We start from the raw sequence: 20,090 nt of genomic DNA, 5'->3' as shown, positions 1-20,090 counted from the left end.
TGTGACAGACTGGTGTCCTGTCCTGGGTGTTTCCCCGCCCCCTCCAGCCTTACGCCCTGCGTTGCCAGGTTAGGCTCTGGCTCCCCGTGACCCCTGAATGGGACAAGCAGTTCAGAAAATGTGTGTGTGATTTATCTGTCACTTTTGTCAATAAACTGCTGAAATACATTTGCAGGTCTGCATTTTGCTAGTTAGTAACTAATTTAAAGAAACAGTTATTAATTACAAAAATTTGAAAGCACTTTGTGAAAAATAAACTATTTGCGACAAATGCAACTGGATTCCTTTGTTACCCTCAGGGCACTGGGTAGTGCAGAACTGCATGCACACTATCTGAAACCGCTTGCCCCATACGGGGGCGCAGGGAGCTGGAGCCTAACCCGGCAAAACAGGGCGAAAGGCTGGAGGGGGAGGGGACACACCCAGGACGGGACGCCAGTCCGTTGCAAGGCACCCCAAGCGGGACTCGAACCCCAGACCCACCAGAGAGCAGGACCCAGCCAAACCCACTGCACCCCTGAGTATGAAACAAATGAATAAATAATTATTTCCATAGCTTTTAAGGTGGGGGGTAGGTATACAGCGTCACTTTACCTTTTGATGTTTTCCAAACTCTCTTGATGGAGTCACGTAGCAGGGAGCCAAGCAGCTTTTATATCATATTCTACTTTGTTAGCAGTCCTTTCTGGACTGACATCAGCACGGTTTGAATTCTCCTTTTATTGACAATCCTCTGCTGTTACCAGAAGGAGGAACAGTTATCATCCCAACAAGTGGCTATCCAACCTGGCTACAGCATTTCCAATATGCCACAGTCTTGGAGTCAAGTACCCCATTAGCAAAAAAGAAAGGCCCAATAATCCCATGAGAGTCAAGCAGTCCATACAAATGACCCACACAAATGACCCATAATTCCCTTTTGTGCTTTGAACCTGAGACAGCAAGTGACAAATTTAAATTAATTTTGGTCAAATGAAACTACAGAATAATCTCATGAATATATATAGACTGAAAATCTTCGCAGACACACAATTTTAATGACAAACAGAACAAATTCAATCATTGTAATATCAGGAGGTCAGAGTCATATTGCAAGACTAATTATGGGGAGCTGTATTTTAAGGGTTTTAATGTGGATAAAAAGACTTCCAGGTTTTTAATTGGAACATGAGGTAATGAAATATGGCAAGTCATTCCACATTCTTCACTCGAATGTTTCTTCAAGCAATGAGCTCTGGAGAAGGATGATACATTTTGTGGCTATGCAGTTTTACTGTAGTTTTTAGCTTGTTTCTTTGTGAATGGTAAGTTTCAGTGGAAAACCATAATAATAAGTTTGTTATGTAAAAAACCATTAGGCTGAAAAAAAATTGCTCATGCATTCCAACATGCAAAATCAACTAAAAAAAAAATAAAATTCTGCAAGATTAGTTAAGTTTCCTGCTCATTTCCAGATAACTTTGCCTCTCAGCTGCTGCACTCCAGAGAATTTGACACCTGGTCCTCGATTAATCCTTTCCCACACCACTAATCTGTGTACTGAAACAACTGTTACAACCGAGGGTCTGCATCTCACTTTGGGAGGTGTTGGGTCAGGTGGAGCGGGTGCCACTCCTCTACCAGAAGCCTGTTAGTGGCTGATAATCATGGAACACCTTTAAAGGGAACCCTGCCAACTCAACCCCCCCACAATACATCTCCACCCCTGTGGGTTGAGCCTTATCATCCTTAGTCACTTTATTTGGATTTCTTACTTTACTTATTTATTTGTTTATTTGACAACTAGACACAGCCTGATCCTGGGTAAATGTGTGCAATGGATCTTCACATTTGATAAAACCACTGACGTAACAGATTTCATTTTTGCTTATGACTAGTTTTATTCCTGTGACCACCCATTGATTCAATGTCAGTAACCACATGTCCAATGTCGAGTCACAGTGGTCCAGAGCCTATCCTGGAAGCATAAGGTATACTCTGAATGGGAGACCAAACTACTACGGGGCACATAAACTATGGGCAATTTAGAGCCACAAGTTCACCTTAAACATGTCTTTTGACTGTGGAAGGAAACCAGAGTACCTGGAGGAAACCCACAGAAACACAGGAAAAACATGCAAACTCTACACAGACTGAGCTAGATTCAAATTCACATCCAATGCCACACTATTGCCTATTGTGTGACACAGCAAAGGGGACCCATAATTGGAGGAGTTGGGGAAGCAGTAATAGCACACAACATTCCTGGCATTGCTGCATTAATGAACAGCACATCATCACGGTTTATCATTGCTGAAGGTAGGAGGTGTTTGGTGCAGGAGATGCTGCACGAAGAATATAATGCAGATAAATCAAAACAATGAAACTGGGACTCTAGACACCTTTAGATGAAAACATGCCAAGAAAAAAAACACAAAAATGCATTTCCAGAGATCAAGGAAATGGACAAAGCAGAAATGGTTCTGTTCAGTATGAACTTCTGGTCCTGAATATAGAAAGGAGTGAATAATGGTGAGGGTCCAATGAGCAGAGCTCACCTTCATCCACAAGATCCAAACTTTCAAGCCAGAGAATGAAAAAAAAAATAAAACACACACACACACACACACACACACACACACACTAGTAAAGAATATGTTTAGTGATCATCTGACCCAAGCAATTATGCTTAGATCAGTTTGTTTCTTATGAACCATCAAAGTAAATATCCCACTCAATTTTCTTTAAAAAAATACCCTATAAAGTGTCCCTATTCCAAGTTCATGACATTCTGCAGCCTTCTTTTGCGATGAAGCCAGTTTATTTCTCTGTCTCTACAGCAGTGGCTACCAGAATTTTGAGGGATGTTATATAGATTTTCTCCAGCAGCAGATCATCCCACAACAAACAGTGTCACATTTTGCTGAGCTATTTTTATGACACTGCTTCTCTCGGATATAATTTCAACTCCAGTGCGAAATCTTCATGATTTATGGATATGAGACAGGAGCAAAAAGAAGTCATAATGAAAGCACGTCTGTTTGGGCTTTTTTTGCAGTTGTTGTTTTCTTGTTTATTATTCTGGAGAGCCCTTGATTTATTTTATGACTGTCTCCGACATCACATAAATACTTAACAAGATCAAAACAAGTCATGGAGGACGTCTTTGAAACAAACAAGAGAACATTGGCTGATGTTTAATTAATCAGCAACGACAGAGAAAAATCGCGACCACATAACCGGCCCGACTTCCATGAAAGCAAATAGACAACAGCATATTCCCAGCGGCAGCCCCTTGCTCTGCCCTTAACGACCACTTTGTTTTTCACTCTATCGCCTCCAATTTCCTCACTTCACTGTCAAAGCCCTCGGATAAGCTTCACGAGCATTTCTATCGGCAGACGAGCAGAACAGAGAGGGAAAACAAACAGCTCTTCCTCACAATCACAAGAGGATGAAGATTTCAAACCTTCTTCTTCCGCCAGGCCGTGTGAGCCTCCCGAGACATTCTTCTCTAGCCAATGTTGAATTTTCATTTGCCAGTGATATATTTTTGGATAGGGTGGAGAAAAACACGTTAAACCAAGTGCAAGTAAGATACAAGATGCAATAAACACAGCCCTGCAAGACATAAAAGGTATTGTGCTATAAAATGGTATCCAGAAGCAATGCTCCTGCTGCCTCAGTTTAGTGTCCAAGTCATCCATCTATGTATTCTACTCTTATGTTTCTGGATGAACTACTGTAAATAGACCTGGCTGCAACATATACCTTGACTTACATTTATTGACCTGATGCTCTTCTGTGAAGTTACCAACTTAAGCAATTTGAACAGTTTCAGTATCAAATTGGGGTAAGTTGAACAAATTGGATTTTCTCTGAGATGTACATCCCTTTGGAGAAAAGCGTCTGCTAAATGAATAAATGTAAATGTAAGTGGATGATACATCAGGCACTGGAATCAAACCCTGAGTGGAAGGCAGAGGCGCTACTTCTACACTACCTGCTGACTTCTGAAGGTCTCTCTGGCAGCTCTTAGAATGTCAAATGTATTAAAACTCCACCCTATTAGAGGAGTCAGGTCTTGGAAAAGTGTAACTTAGGTGCATTCAGTGTAGTTGGAAACTGACATAACCCATACATCTTCATCTTCATCTTCTTCCTCCGCTTATAACTAATACATATCCATTTAATATAATATTTGGGATTTTGAATTTAGAAAAATATCTGAAAGAAAGGCACATATGCAAACACCTCCGTCATTTAATTTTAATTATCACTACTTTAAACTTTCATTCTTTATTATGGTCTATTATAATGCCTTCCCATGTCACTAGGTAACATTTTGTATTTTCCTTTTCCTCATTGTATGTTCTATGACATCTTCTTACCTCCCATGTAGGGTCTTTGTATATCGATCTTGGTAAGCAGACATACTGAATGACATGTACTTTACACATCATCACCACCAGTATCACCATTATCATTATTAGTCATATTTTTGCCAAAATGTTCAATACCATGATACACAATAAGGGATGTACCTATGACGACAATCTGTTTAAGTAGCCTTGCAGCCCACTGCAGCCCCAGTGTAATGAGCGAAGTTGGCTTACCCACTTGGGACATCTCAGGTACTGTGGCATGGTAGGGGCCATTGGTGAACTCAGGCGCATTGTCGTTGATGTCCTGAACCTTGATGATGAACTCAGATGGTGGCTCCAGAGGTTCATTTGTATCTCGGTTTATCACCTGTGCCGTGAGCGTGTACTCAGCCTTCTCCTCGCGGTCGAGCCGTTTCATGGCATGGATGTCCCCTGTCCTTTCGTTGATGGCAAAGATAGTGCCTGCCCCTTCACCTGCCAGGACATACTTAAGGTTCTTGTTGCCCACATCCAAGTCTGTGTGCAGCTGAGGGGATACAGAATGAGGAAAAGAGACGAAGGCCGGTGAAGGACAAAGAGCCATCTCAGGATATTCCCCAAACCACCAGACAGACACGCAATAAAAGCTAGACATCATGGATGTAAAACATCGGAGGCAGAGTGACAAAATGTCTGATACATAAAGCAAACCCTTTCATCTGCTAGCCCTATAAAAGAAAGAGCTGGTTTTCAACACTGAAAGCTGAATTGCCTAGGCTCACAGATGAAAATGTGGGGCATACAAGGTTCTGTGTTGATTTAATATCCCCTCTGTCTTTCTGTTATTTTCTCCTTAATCTCCCATTGGCTGGTAGTTGCGCTCAACCTCTGTTTAGACATTGCTTTCCCTGTTTATTGGCAGCCAGAGTAATTCACACAGACTCCTATTCTTTGAGTGGAGGTCATTTGGCTGGTGGAATTCGTGGCGAGCTGCTTTGAGCACTTCCAAACTGCACCCGGCTGCCCCCCTAGCCTCTGAAACAGGCTGATGACAAAGCTGGACTTGTGGAATGGCCACTTGCCACACAAAAGTGGGTCAAGTCTTCTAAATTCTCCTTTCAACCAGCTTCCTAGGAAGAAGAAATGAAAGAGAGCGATGCTTGACTTGCCAAGCCACTGTGCAGACATCTCTGGGATGCTTAGGAAAGGACCGTGGACTGAAATAATGGTGTCACCAAAGTGACACAAAGACAATGGATTTCTGTTGTTGCCACCTGTTACAGAGCCATTCTGTTTGCCCAAGATCCCTAACCCTCCAGATTCAAGATTCAAGATTCAAGAGTTTACTGTCATGTGTACAGTAAACAGTTTGTTACACCATACAATGAAATTCTTACTCTGTGAATCCTCTCAGCAGCCTATGACATAAATTATAAGAACGTAAGGAAAGAAAAGCACAAGAAAAAGAGATGGAAGACATAACACTGGGTGTGAAGATCATCTCCTGTTTTCTCACCATTCTCCATTGACGTACCTGAGACACCCAGATAAATCATGAACACTTAAACCAGCATACATTGCCCTGGACATATATATCTAAAAAATTTTCCTTATCTATGAGTTGACAGAAGACTTGGTCAAAGTGCTCATTGGAGGTGTTACTGAAAGACAAGCTAGTTCTATAAAGCTGCAATTTAAGAGCTGCATTGCCACTCTTACAAAACATATATTTAATTATTAGTCATTATGTTATTATTATTTAAGGCAACTTACAAGGTAAGGTTTGTACAGTGAGCAATGAACAATTTATCCATTTGTACTGCAAGGTAAATTTTTGTGGACCGAGCCAGGGTAAGCATTTTGCTCAAAGTTACAACAGAAAGAGCAGGGATTTGAACCCAGGTCCTTTGATAGCTGACAGCTCTAACTACCATACCATCTGCTCTAGTTTAGCCATAAAATGTTTATCATTGGACTGTGTGGCCTACGGATGTTACTGTCCTCACAAATCTCAGCTTACTTCCTTCTAACCTGCCACCACATGGACGTTCTAAGGGTGCCAGGGACAGGGTATGCGCAGTCTTGGACCCTCAAGCGCATTACGGCTGCTGCGGTTTGTGCAAAGGCTGTCTCAGAGGTGCTGTTCATAGACGTTGACAAAGCACATTGGAGTTAAATTGTCGCACCTTGCACTTTCTGTTTTCCTAATTATGCCATTATTCCACATGAAAGATCTATCCCATTACCTATACTATTTCACAACTTCTTCACTCCATGGAATCCCTTAAATGAGTCCAAATTAATGATGCTGGTGCGCCTTTGTATTTGCATGTGTGTGCGTGTGGGTGCGTAATTCTCATCACTTCTGAATACACCCAAATTCATCGTCTTGTTTCTGCCGCATAACTCGGGAGTATTATAATTTTATGGAGAGTATCTTGAATTTTTTATTTGCTTGCTGACAGAATTATCCCTGATAATCTAAAACAAAAACATTTAAAAAGATATATTTTTTTAGACACATACAGCATACCTCAATAACATCATAAGGGGATGATATGTAATTGATAATGCCTGTGATAATTTGTACTATCCTTTGATATGTACTTTTACATTAATATTCAGTTAATGTATTAATTCAAACAGAAGCCTGTTTTAGGTGTAGCTAGAGCCGTGACGCAGATGCATTGTGGGTCTAATGTGGTGTCATTACCCCTCTCCTGGGCCATCTTTTAATCTCAATGTGCAAATGAATGTCAGAAACGGAAATGGCACAGGAGAAAGGGTATGCATGGGCAGTCTGCTGTCACCGGGGTTGCTGGGGCAACAGCACCGTGCTGACATCCATTGGTATCATGCTAGCTTGGAGATAAAGGTGTGCATTCACTGCACTGTGCCCCTAATGTGAAACATTAAAGACCCAACATCTTTTTTTCAGCACAAAACCGTTTTGGCATTTTGAAACATGCCTTCTGATGCAAGCATGGTCTCTACATGCACAAATGTGCTAAAATAAGCAATGCTGTTGTTTGGTATGCCTCTGTATCCAACGGAACCCACTGGGCAAAAGTCTTAGTTAAATGTGCTAAAGGCATGAGTTTGGTGCTGGAGGTCCAAGTCTTTCACTGCGACTCATCAAGTTCAGTCACAAGGTCTTGAACTGGGTCCAGAAGACTGCACGTTCCAGTACTTCTCCACAACTCAGAAACAAACGCACATAAGCTAGTGTAAAATCCTGTATACTGCTCTCAGAAAGACACACAGTTACAGACAATGGTGATTCTAATGCTAATGCTATTATTAACAATGTTAATATAACGCTAAACAAATTGAAAAAACCTTGTGCTGCCAGTAGGTGCCATAGTGCCGGTTCACCTGTTGATGAAAGTGGCTCACATTCTGGATGGTGAGGAGTACTATTTACAGCTTTGGCCCAGGCGGTCTATAAAAAGAGCCACTCACCACCTGAACCACTTCATTAACTGCACTCTGACCCAAAGAAGCCCTAAATCAGTCCGTATCTCTTGAAGTTTACACTTCATTGCTTCACGAATCTCTGCGTACCAGTGAAATGGAGTGTTTTACATTGCACTTCTTGGAACCCTATATCACGGACCCATGGGTCATCTATGCTGAGATGATCTGTCATCCTCCCTCCTCACTGCAGTCATTGTGCCCATAATGAGAGGGATGTGACCTTGCTTTTGCAGGCCATCGACTTGGCACCGAAGCCCAATGCTAAGCTATATGCTGCAAATGAACACCATGAACGAGACCTTTGTTTTCCCGTTTTGATACTTGTCAATATTTGTTTTAAAAACAAGTGTTTGCTAGCCATAAGTGCTCTATGCTCACATGGCACCTGGTTTGAAAGAGTCGAGCTCCAACTATCTCAACACTTTCTGCATAAAGTTTTTACAACTGTGTGGATAGCTGTCATATGTTTCCATTTTACCCGGTTGTCTTCATCACAGAGCTGTGTATCAATTCTCTTTAAACAGAAAGTGAATAATGGAGCAGTTTCAGCATCAATCTGGCAAAAAAATGCCGCAAAAAATAATGAAACACTTTTTGTTCAATGTGAAATTCGTGACGACAGAAATAATGGAATAAAAGAAATACATGAAAGTTTTCTTCAAGATATCAAGAGATATGTGCAATAATCTGCTGGCGCTTCTTATGAAAAATTCAGCGGCAGGACTCCACTTTGATTTGAATGTGCTGCTAGTGCGTCGAGATCTGAGACACGTTTATCCACGGAACAATGTGCAGCTCCTCGGCATGCAGCTGGAAAAGTGTTTCTCCACAGAGGTGCTGCAGCAGATCCTAGGATATGTCCTCAGAGTACACTGAGGAGTGATCTCTCGGAAGTTTAACAGTATCAGACTGCATCATGTTAAGCTTTTCATTCGGAGTGGCGTTCATGCTATTTTGTGTGTGGATGAAAACACTGCAGCTGTGCACATTTTAAACATTTCTTAGCTTATATCTACATATATATTCTGTAGAAGAAAACAGTATTTTACTAGTAGAGGTTTGAACCATTGCCTTGCAACTGATGGAACCGGAATTGAAGCCCAGTCCTGCTGTACCCTTAATCAAGGTATTTCACCTGAATGATACAGTAAAATTACCCTGGTGTCTAAATGAGTGAAAAATTGTGAAATACCTTACTGTAAAACCACTGTAAGTCTTATGTCAAGACTGGCGATAGCTTCATGGCTATCATTGTCACCTTGCAATCAAAATACCTGGGTTCAAATTCCCACTTTTGTTCGAAGAGTTTTGGTTACGATCCTAACCCAAAATGCGAGAAAAGTGTCTGCTAAATGAATAAATGAAAATGTAAAAATGGTAAAAATGGAGAGCATTTACAGTTGCATTTATTACTGTATTACATTTAAACATTATTAAATTTTTCATGAGGGGGTGCAGTGGCACAGCGGGTTTGGCTGGTTCCCCCTCTCTGGCAGGTCTGGAGTTCGAGTCCCACTTGGGGTGCCCTGCGGTGGATTGGCATCCTGTCCTGGGTGTGTCCCCACCCCCTCCAGCCTTGCACCCTGTGTTGCCATGTTAGGCTCTGGTTTGCTGCGACCCCCGCTCAGGGGGAGTGCTTTCTGACTGTGTGTGTGTGTAAATTTATCATATTTCAGCATTTATGTTTTACATACAATTAATGTTTTTCTCTAAAGGAACTTACAAAGTAAAGCTAGTTACAATTATATGTCCATTTATACAGATCTATAATATAACAGAGTAATTTTAGGGTAAGTAGCTTAGTCAAGGATTTTAATGCAGAGGGTGGAGTTTCGACCTGTAAACTTCAGGTCCAAAGGCAGCAGTTCCAGTCATTATGGTGCCTGAAGCATCCTCTGTATTGATAAATATGGTCACAGCTGTGAGTGCTATCCTAAGTATGCTTTATTTCAGTGTTTTCAGAGGATTTTGCACCATTACAAGTAAGATTTTGGTGTAATAGCTTCATGTAGTATTTTTCTATTTCCAGCAAAATTACCCAGCTATATAAATGGGTAAATCAGTGTAAGTAACTCACTGTACAAACCTCGCACTGTACATCACTCTGGAGAAAATCATCAGGCACATGAGCAAGTAATAAGCTAACTAGAAAAAAAGGCATGACATATGTTATTGGATCCTGAACGGTTTTACATCTTGATGTTTACTTAAAACCGGGGGTGCAGTGACGCAGTGGGTTGGACCGAGTCCTCCTTTCTGGTGGGTCTAGGGTTCGAGTCCCTCTTGGGGTGCCTTGCGGCGGACTGGCGTCCTGTTCTGGGTGTGTCCCCTCCCCCTCCGGCCCTGCGCCCTGAGTTGCCGGGTAGGCTCCGGTTCCCTGCGACCCCGTATGGGACAAGCGGTTCTGAAAATGTGTGTGTGTGTGTGTGTGTGTGTGTGTGTGTGTGTTTGTTTGTTTACTTAAATGATGGAGACGGAGAGAATTTTCCTAAGAACGAGGCAAGCTGTAGCTGCCTGAAATGCAGACCTGTGGGGGGTTACAAGCGGAGCATGGTGCGGTTAGCTGCTACTCGACACTTGTGTTTTAACAAAGCAAATCAATATTATTTAGAAGGTGCAATGGGGGAGCGGCCATTCTCACATTGTTAACAGGAGTGGAGCCCTGGCATGGGAGATCGCGCAGCCGAGTTCTAATGCCCTCTCGGCCCGATTGTGCTGAGCACTGCACTGGAGCTGAGGCCTTGCTTTGCAAATGCAGTGAGCAATTAATCATGTATAAAATAACACTTTGAGAGTGCCTTTGGAAAACTAAGATAAATATTAGAACAGTTAATTATACCTTTTATAAAAAAATAAATGTTATTCTACCTTTTTCGGTAGTTGTAGGATTGTAAAGGAAAAATGGCACTCTCATGAAACATGATATCCCAGGCTATTCTCAGAGCCGCTGTGCCTCCCAGTTCATCTTTCCAAGAGAGGCCTGCTGCTGCTGACACTGCTGCGGTCTTAGTCTCAGGTCCTTGCATTTTATCTCCACATTATAAATGCATGAGAAGTCTGTGGAGGGGGTGCAGGGGGCAACGAGAAGGAAACAGATACAAAAAACTGTGTAATAATGCTCAGATAGTGGGTCGCACTGTTGCCGTGTTCCTTCAGTCGGGATGTCGCTGCCTCGGACACACCTGTCTACCTACTTGTGAGGCTTTGTGCACATTTTGGGATTACTGGTAACATAGAGGTTAGAACTGCTGCCTTTGGTCCCAAAGGTTGTTGATTCAAATCCTACCTCTGCCTAAAGTAGCCTTGAGCAAGGTGCTTATCCTAAATTGCTCCAGTAAAATTGTCTAGCTGTATAAATGGGTAAATAATTATAGGTAAAACTGAACCTTGTAAGTTGCTTTGGAAAAAAGTCAGCTAGATGAACAAATGATCTAGGCTTTTCCCCAAAGCTGCTTACAACTTCAAGCTACTTACAGTGATTTACACATTTATACACCCGGGTAATTTTTACTGTTTCAGTTCATTTCAGTACCTTGAACAAAGGTACTACAGCAGGAGGTGCACTGACTACTACAGTACACACATTTTTCAGAACCAACACAATCTGCTTCAGTTTCAAAGAAATTAGCAGATTTTCTCTTCTGTTCTACATATGCATTAACTCATTTAGTATTTAGTAGTAACTAACCAGCAATTGCTTACCCATTTACACAGCTGGATATGTTTCACTGCAGCAATGAGAGGGAATTACCTTGAACAAGAGTATTATAGTAGGTGACAGGAGTCAATCCTTCAACCTCCAAGCCCAAAAGTGGCAGCTCAAACCAGTACACAATGAGCTGCCCAAAGTTTAACACTAATACATGTCATGTTTAGTACTGACTCAGGGTGATCAACATTAGAGTTTGATGGTGCAGTTTGTGCAGGCTCTGGTGGGGAGCTCAGTTATTTGTCCACTATTGTACAAAGTGCCAGGATTCAAACCCAGACCGTTCAGATCGCAAGACCATGACTCTCATGTCTATGCCACCTGCTACTTTTCTGAGTGTTCTTCTGTTAATAATAGAGACCTTGAAAGGCGGTCTGACGCAGGTACGCAGGTCCTTGGAACAGGTGCTATGTACTGGTACTTTCTAATTGCCGTGGTCCGGCACCTTCCTGAGAGAAACTGCAAATTAAAGCTAGAAGAAATAGCATTTACATAAGCTCTGAAACAATGGGGCATTCTGGGAATGACTTTCAGCAATGTGGCCAAATGTGAAAATAGAGTTGACCACATTTAACCTGGTCCGCATAATGATCACCCCACCTGTACAGCAAATTCATTTGCCAGCATGGAAAAAAACACCGCAGTTGAGAAGCACAACAGAGTTCATAGAACCGCCCTAATGAAATCAGAATTAGAGGCATTTCATGAAATACAGATGGAACCTGTACCACTTCTAATTTGATTCTGGATTCTGTTATGATGGAGTGTTAACTGTGTCCAGATGGCACAGCTTGTAGTTCTGATTCATATTTTTTTTTTTTGCTTTAGCTTTTTTTTTTTATTGAATGAATGAAGAGCACAGGCAAATGAGCTTTGGAGACTGATGAAAAATATCTCCAGAACAGCCACGTATTATTAATAAGAGGACAACAAGCAGAATACTGGAGCAGCAAAACATGATGTAACTGAAAAACGCAGTGCTTTTCTGAGATGGTCAGGGTTCCAGACAGAGGGGATGGGCAGTAGTTGAAGGAAGGCCCATGCACACAATTCCCTCCATGAATTTTTAAGATGGCTCTGTGGTTCAGATTTACATGTACCTGCATATGCATGAACACCTGAAAACATTTGGCTGCTACTTGATTGTCTCACACCCTTTAATTTAAATAATTCAGCATTATGTAAATTGAAACATTTTGACCATAATGGAGGGTGAGATCGAGTTGCATCCGGGGACAGTTAGTGGTTGGGAAGTCACAGTAAGGCAATGTAAAAGCCAGGGGTCAACAAAATGGGTCTGATTACAAACAGGGATAAATAGTTCAGGCTTGAGGATAGATGTGATGTCTTCAAGATTGAAGAGGAAGTCTGCTCACAGAGCCCCTCGACAGCCACTTGGAATGAAGTGTGATTCAGAAGCACATCCTCAAATCACAAACAGTGAAAACATAAAATCATTATATATTTTTACCTATTTATACAGCTGTATAACTTTTAATGGACTACTTCATGGTGAATACCTTGTTTGGTCCTATAAGCAGGTGGGATTTGAACCTGCAGCCATTGGGTCCCCAGACAGCAGGTGCTTGTGTTACAATACCTGCTACTGAAACTAATACTCACTACATCAATACTGATGTAAGAATAACAACCATATTAAATATATATATCCTACTATATAAAATCCTACTTTTGACCTATAAGGCAGTACATGGCATTGCTCCAGCTTACCTTTGTAAGATTATTGATTCTTAAATCCCAGGACAGTTTCTTCATTCATTGGATGCAGGTTACCTTGAAGTACTTGTGATCAATAAGACATCAGTAGGAGGTTGTGCTTTTAGTTATAGAGCACCTAAACTGTGGAATACTCTACCAGTTACTGTCAGAAATGCCCTGTCTGTCTCTGTCTTCAAATCCAGACTAAAGACTTACATGTTTACTCAGGCATTCCACCCCAAAATGTAATTCCACTTGCCTGTGTCTGTTTTTACCACCTTTATACTAATGCATATTAAATTGACTTGTTTAAGTTACAAATTACTAACAAATTGCTAACTCTGTTCTTTCTTCTTGTTGAGCAATGCCTCCCTACATTAGACATGAGGAGGCTGGCTGGTGGTCATAGATGAATCCCATGCTGACTGGAGATGATGACCACCTGCCATGATGGATGAGAGTACCATGCTGAGCTGGGGATTCAAGCTACCATATAGCAACAATATCATTATTACTTGTAAACTGGCTTAGAATTGTTACTTAATCTAGAATGCCCAGGGAGCAACTGGATGAAACCCACACAGGGAGAACATTCAAACTTTGCAGAGACTGAACTGGCTTCAACTCTACATCTCAACTCACAGTCCAGGACATGTGAACCACCAGTGCTACCTGCTGTGTAAGCATACTACTCACAGTATAAAAATCACTTTTTAGTATCATTCAGTGCAATGTTCTTATCTGGACCTTAATTGTCAGCACTCCTCTATAGAGTAAATTCCCTATTGAGGAAGACAAATTAGGATTTTTGATCACTGGGGGGATGCATTAGGCATTCCTCAAGTGCATATACATGTTCATAAGCTAAAAAAGTTTGTAAAAATTTTGTATACTAACACTGGGGTTTCAGACCTGGGTCGTTCAAATTACAGGATGGTGCAAACTGCTACACTACCTTCTGCCAGAAATATATATAAAATAATTGTCATTTTACAGTTTTTATACTGCATTTACTTTTCATAAACTTATGATATGTGAAGTTTCCAGCCTCGGTGTCCTTATTGAGAATGTCTATGTCCCAGTGTCCTCATGTTGTGTAAATATATCCTATCCTATAAGGAGAGAATATATGGATATTTCATTCACTTTCAGTAACCACTTGGCTCAGTGTCACAGACGTCTGGAGCCTATCCTGGAATCACTGGCTGAAAGGGTAGGGGGCGAGGAACACTATGGATGTGCTGGCAGTTCATTGCATTGTAGATATACAAAAAATGAATTTTAAAAATTTTGTAAAAGTAAATTTTTCTGATACTTTTTTACTTATTTTGTGTATATGTAAATATACACAAATATATGTGTGTGTGTGTGTGTGTGTGTGTGTGTGTGTGTGTGTGTTTATGGTTGGTCAATGACATGCCAAGCCCTTTACAGCAGACGTGCTAATGTGAAACTAAAACTAGTGTATCAATAATTTCCACATCCATTTTTACTTGGCCAGATTTTTTTTAAACCTATCTAATGAACAGTATCACATGTAATGCCTTATGTTTCTGTTTTTTGTTGACCCTTTTGCTTATATTGCAAAATAAACACGTTATCACACATACACACAGTGGCTGAAACCGCTTCTCTCAAGTGGGGTCGCGGCAAGCCAGAGCCTAACCCAGCAACACAGGGCAGAAGGCTGGAGGGGGGATGGAACACACCCAGGACAGGACACCAGGCCATCGCAAGGCACCCCAAGCAGAACGCAAACCCCAGACCCACCAGAGAGCAGCGCTACCGCGCCCCCTAAACAGGTTATAAAATGATAATTTTACTAATACTGCTGCTATCCTCACGTGATCCATTGCCACTGCCTTGTTGCAGAAGTAGAGTGCTTCTGTCAACAACCAACAACCTTACGGTTTTTCCTTCCTTAACAAGCATACTACCTGCAGGCTGTTTGTAGTTGTGGCATGAGACTCTTCAGTTTTCTGGAGAAACATTGCATATCGAGAACTACAGTGCCGTGATGAAAAACAGGCCCGGTGGCTCATGGTGTCCCCAACACACCCCCTCCTTGTCATCTCTGATTCGGAGATGGATGTCGCCCGTCACACGGTCCGCCTTGGTGCCCGCCAGATACGGGGAGGTCATGGGAAGAGCACTCAAAGCGACATCAATCTCCACCCGGTCCATCGCCGCCTCGTCTCCCATGGCAGCTCCCAATATCCATTTAGAGGTGCGAGGAAAAGTGCCGAAGAATAGAAAAGCAGGAGTGCGGGAATCCTTTGACCTGTGACAGCCACATGTCCGTGTAAATAATAGACATGGAACAGAGGGAGCAAACACACACCAGAATGATACGTGTCATGGAAATGCAGCTCTAAACCCTTCTTCCCAAGCATGAAAAAAGGAACTCTCCTTATTATTTTATTGCTGTAAACTACTGGTGATGTGGTTCATTTACCTGATACTTTTCTCCAAAGCAACTTAAAATGTTAAATTACTTTCTCATTTACACAGCTGGGTAATTTTACTGTATCACTTCAGGGTAAGTGCCTTGATCAAGGGTATTACAGCTGCAGGTTGGATTCAAACCTGGAACCTCTGTGCTGCCTGCTGCCCCACATGGTATGGTGCCTGATAGCCACTGCTGTGGCACAATATATGTATGCAATATTTTATACGCAGTGGTTACTTATTTTCATGTGGGACATTAGTGCTTCTTCAGAGAGTATCTGCTGTCAGTGTACCCATGCTGGGTTTGTCTCCACAGCAGAGGCTGCTTCCAATGAGTCCTTCTGCCATGTATCCTCCAGCATAGTAAAATCATTTGGTTGTTCAGGCAGGACACCATCAGGTCATCAGACCATTTTCCTTTGCCGAAAATAAAACCTCAAGAGGCAGGCAAAGCAACCAGGCTAGAGTGAAAAGTCTTGAGGTGGAGAAGACAATGATTGAACTTAATTATTATATAGTTTTAAACATAATACTATTATGTTTCTCCATTATTTGTATGACTCCTTTGATCACAGCAATTTGCATTGCTCATTTTGTACACTAAGCTACTTACCCTCATACACATATGTCCTGTGTATTTATTTGCTGTCTTGTACTCCTGTTCTATGTTGCACCATGGTCTCCGGATAAACAACATTTTGTTCAACTGTATAGAAGCTATATAGAGGAATGACAATAAAAACAATTTGAGCTTGATATATCTAGTTTATACAACCAGGTGCTGTAGTAGGTGGGATTCAAACCTGTTTCCTGTGACTGGAAGAGAGCTTTAACCACTGAACCACATGCTTGGCTACTGCATTAATTAACTCCAGAGTGATTATAGTGAAGGGGGAGCGTGGTGGCGCAGTGGGTTGGACTGGGTCCTGCTCTCCGGTGGACCTGGGGTTTGAGTCCCACTTGGGGTGCCTTGTGGCGGACTGGCATCCCGTCCTGGGTGTGTCCCCTCCCCCTCTGGCCATACGCCCTGTGTTGCTGGGTAGGCTCTGCGACCCCGTATGGGACAAGCGGTTCCGAAAATATGTGTGTGTGTGATTATAGTGGTTAGTTGGACAAGATTAATTTTTTGCTTCTGTAAATGATTTTGAGCAGCAAAATTTGTGTGAAAGGTGGTTTAAATCTTCTGATGTTTTCTGATATCACCCTGTCTTTAGAAATATAATGTTCCACTCACACGGTGCAGAAACAAAGGCTTTAATGTTAAAGCACCATATCTCCTTGTGACTGCTATTACTGAATATCTTTTGCTACACTCCAGCTTGAAATAAACTAGGAAAATGAACTTGTACAAATGCAGCTCGTGGGTAAATTCATAAATATCATTATAAATGATGGGCAATGGAAAGCGCAGTTATTTCTTCATGGACGAGAATGAAGGAAGCATCCTTTGTTCCCAGCTACTCAATTACATGCAGTAAATGGGGAGTCGCTGTGACTAAGATATATGGGTCCCAATTAGGCAGGAGATGCAGCAGCAAAAACATACTTATTTCCCACCATTTGGTTGAGGGGTAATGTGGAGCTGATGTATAAGAGACTCATCTGGCAAAGCTTATCAGTTTAACATCACCCACATTCCCATACAACATGTGTAATAATGATCTACTGTGGTGACCTTCAACAGAAGGAACCAGGTCGTTGGAGTTCATGACTTACTGTGCATGAAGTTCTTGTTTCAGATCCCTCCTCCTGTTCTAGAGGATCAAGCCACTTATTTTGAATTGATACAATGAAAATTAACCCTATTGTGTAAACAGGTAAATTGGTCTAAGTATCTTATAATATATTATTTTATGCTGTAAAGCATGTTTTGTCCCTCACCAAGTCCATGCTCATGCATTTGGTTCATGTCAATGAACATACCCTTGATCCACTGAGGTTTGCAACAAAGACCTCAAACAAAATACCTATAATGGAGCGTTTTTGCCATTTTGCCTCTGCAGGTCAGTGGAGTATATAGAACTGGGGGCCACGGGAGGACACTTATCTCTATTTGGGCTGAGTCTTTGCCTGAACGTGACCACCCCCTCTTCCCCCCGCCACACGTCCCCTTCTTCTCTCCAACTCATTAGGCCTAATCCAGGCCTTTGCACGATAGGATCGCAAGCAGAACCCTCTCAGTGCATTCATTTATAGGCGCCTCCATGCTCTAATTGTGTACCCTATTTATAATGCACATCATCAATAATACAGTTATTAACACTGCCAGAAAATGATAAGCAGATCGCCGCAGTTTGTGCTCACCATGAGATTTAGGAGAGAGAGAGAGAGAGAAAGAGAGAGAGAGAGAGAGAAATATAAAACAAACAAACAAACAAACAAACAAAAAAGAAAACAAACGCCACCCCCAAGATAGCTCGCAACAAACAGAATATTCAGAGGATGGTGAGGATAAAAATATCTCGCCCCAAGTATTCAAGTTTTGCCAATTTGCGACTTCATCTCGCACAAATCAAAACTTTGCTACCAATTTGCTTGTGCCGTCAATGTCCTCAAGGCCAGCGCGCTCTGTTGAGGCTGAGTGCAAAGCTCTGTAGAAACAGGAACCGCCTAGCAACATTCACTATTAACGCCTCTCCAGTAAACACTGCTTTTCTTTATCCAAGTAAACATATCACAGCCTGTGTACAAATCGTATCAGGCCCGTGACACATCCCACCCCACCTCAACCCAGTTGGCCACTAATTTTTGGAAAGGTGAGGCAGGAAGCCTTTCCTCAACTATTACATCCATTCTACTTCATTACCCGTCTTGTGGGAAAATGAGGGCTCCGGCTTTGCGCCATAGCTATCTGTTTACATTTTCCCTACAAGCTTATTGGAATTATGCTGCTCTGTGTCACACCTCGCTTTGGTGCAGGGGTCTGCTGAAAGGTGCCATGGTCCCTGGGAGATGAAGAAAAATGAAGTCCTGTTTGGCAGATTCGATTACCTGTGCATGAAAAACACAGTCATATGTTTCTTTCTATTTTCTTTCTTCCTTTTTTTCAAATGAGGAAGCCAAACTCCTGGGCAGAACGATATTAACATTATGCCACGGAGGGTGCTTGCACTAAGGAGACACTGCCCAATTACAGGCCGATGCCGAAACAGAAAATGTTCCATTTGATAGAGGATTATGAATGAGATAATTACAAGGGGCCGGACAGCAGCAGAGCCACAATAAAGGGACTTTATGAACTATATTAATTGCCTATCGACTCGGGCTGCATCTTAAAGCAGGAACTCGGAGGCTTCAAGGACAAAGCAGATGGAGAGGTTGTTGCACATTCACTTCCAACTTCCATATTCATCCATTATTGTTTCCTCTCCTCAAAGATGGAGTATAATAGCCAGCTTAGCACTGCTTAAGTTATATGCATGTACTGTACAGTATATTAAAAATGTTATTTATATTCACAAGTAAAAATTTAGATAATGATCATGATATGATCATGAAATGATTATACCATTTTTACTTAGATAAACACCATCAGCATAATTCTATAGATTTAAGAGTCCAGCATGGAAAGCACATGTCCCAGTGAGCATATGGGCAGCTCATATGGGCTATTAAAGAAATTTTTGAGCCAGTATTACGCAATTATTCGTAAGCAAGGAAATTAACTGCAGTAATAATACTGCTTGTAAAAATTATAGACTAATTATGTACACATTTTCTTCATATAAACCTACAACCAAAAATCTCTTCGGGGGTTTGAACGCTTTCTGATATTTGCAGTGACTGTTAAAAATAGGTATTGTATAATTTAATGTTTTTAAAATGTGTACCACATAAATTGACCCTGTTGTGTGATTTGATGGCTGTAGACAGTTATTTTTTCCATATGTTTTGCACTTTTTCTCTAGTCCAGGATCAGTATGGCTCCTTTGTATTTTGGACAAGATTAAAGGAAAGCAAAATTTCACTTTCATTCAGAAGTTATTTCCAGGGCATTAAGAAAACTTTTGCCTCCTTTACTGTTTCTAGAAGTTAACTAAAAAAGAAGAAAAAAATTGTATCATGCTCTCCGCCACTATGGTTACCCCTCAACAACAGAAAGAAGGTCAATGTACTTGAGTTCATCAGTGCATCTTCAGAGGTTCCCCAGTTTTCCAGTGTATGCAAATTGACAGCCCTGTATGCAAATTAACTATATGCAAATTTTGTGGTACCATTTGTGAATGAAAGGCATTCATTTGGCCAGGAAGCGGTGCTGAAGCTCGTTGGCTAATCTGCATGTGCCAAAACTGTTACGAAACTGTTCTTCCTAACTCTGAACAGGTTCTTTATTGATTGATTAAGATTTTTCACCTCGTTGTTGTGTTGTATCCCATATGATAATTTCCTCCAAA

At 41.5% G+C, this 20,090-nt stretch overlaps 1 protein-coding gene across 3 annotated transcripts in view; it reads right to left on the bottom strand.

Moving 5' to 3' along the window:
• cdh8 (cadherin 8) overlaps positions 1-20,090 on the bottom strand; it is a 79,585-nt gene that overhangs the window by 39,471 nt on the left and 20,024 nt on the right. For all 3 annotated transcript variants that reach the window (XM_018752386.1, XM_018752385.1, XM_029256478.1), the window contains exon 3: positions 4,596-4,890. In XM_018752386.1, the coding sequence (XP_018607902.1) occupies positions 4,596-4,890 (295 nt within the window). The remainder of the gene's footprint in view (positions 1-4,595; positions 4,891-20,090) is intronic.

The sequence above is a fragment of the Scleropages formosus genome, chromosome 11 (assembly GCF_900964775.1).
Source record: "Scleropages formosus chromosome 11, fSclFor1.1, whole genome shotgun sequence".
Classification (NCBI taxonomy): domain Eukaryota; kingdom Metazoa; phylum Chordata; class Actinopteri; order Osteoglossiformes; family Osteoglossidae; genus Scleropages; species Scleropages formosus.
This window is presented reverse-complemented; position numbering and strand designations above follow the sequence as displayed.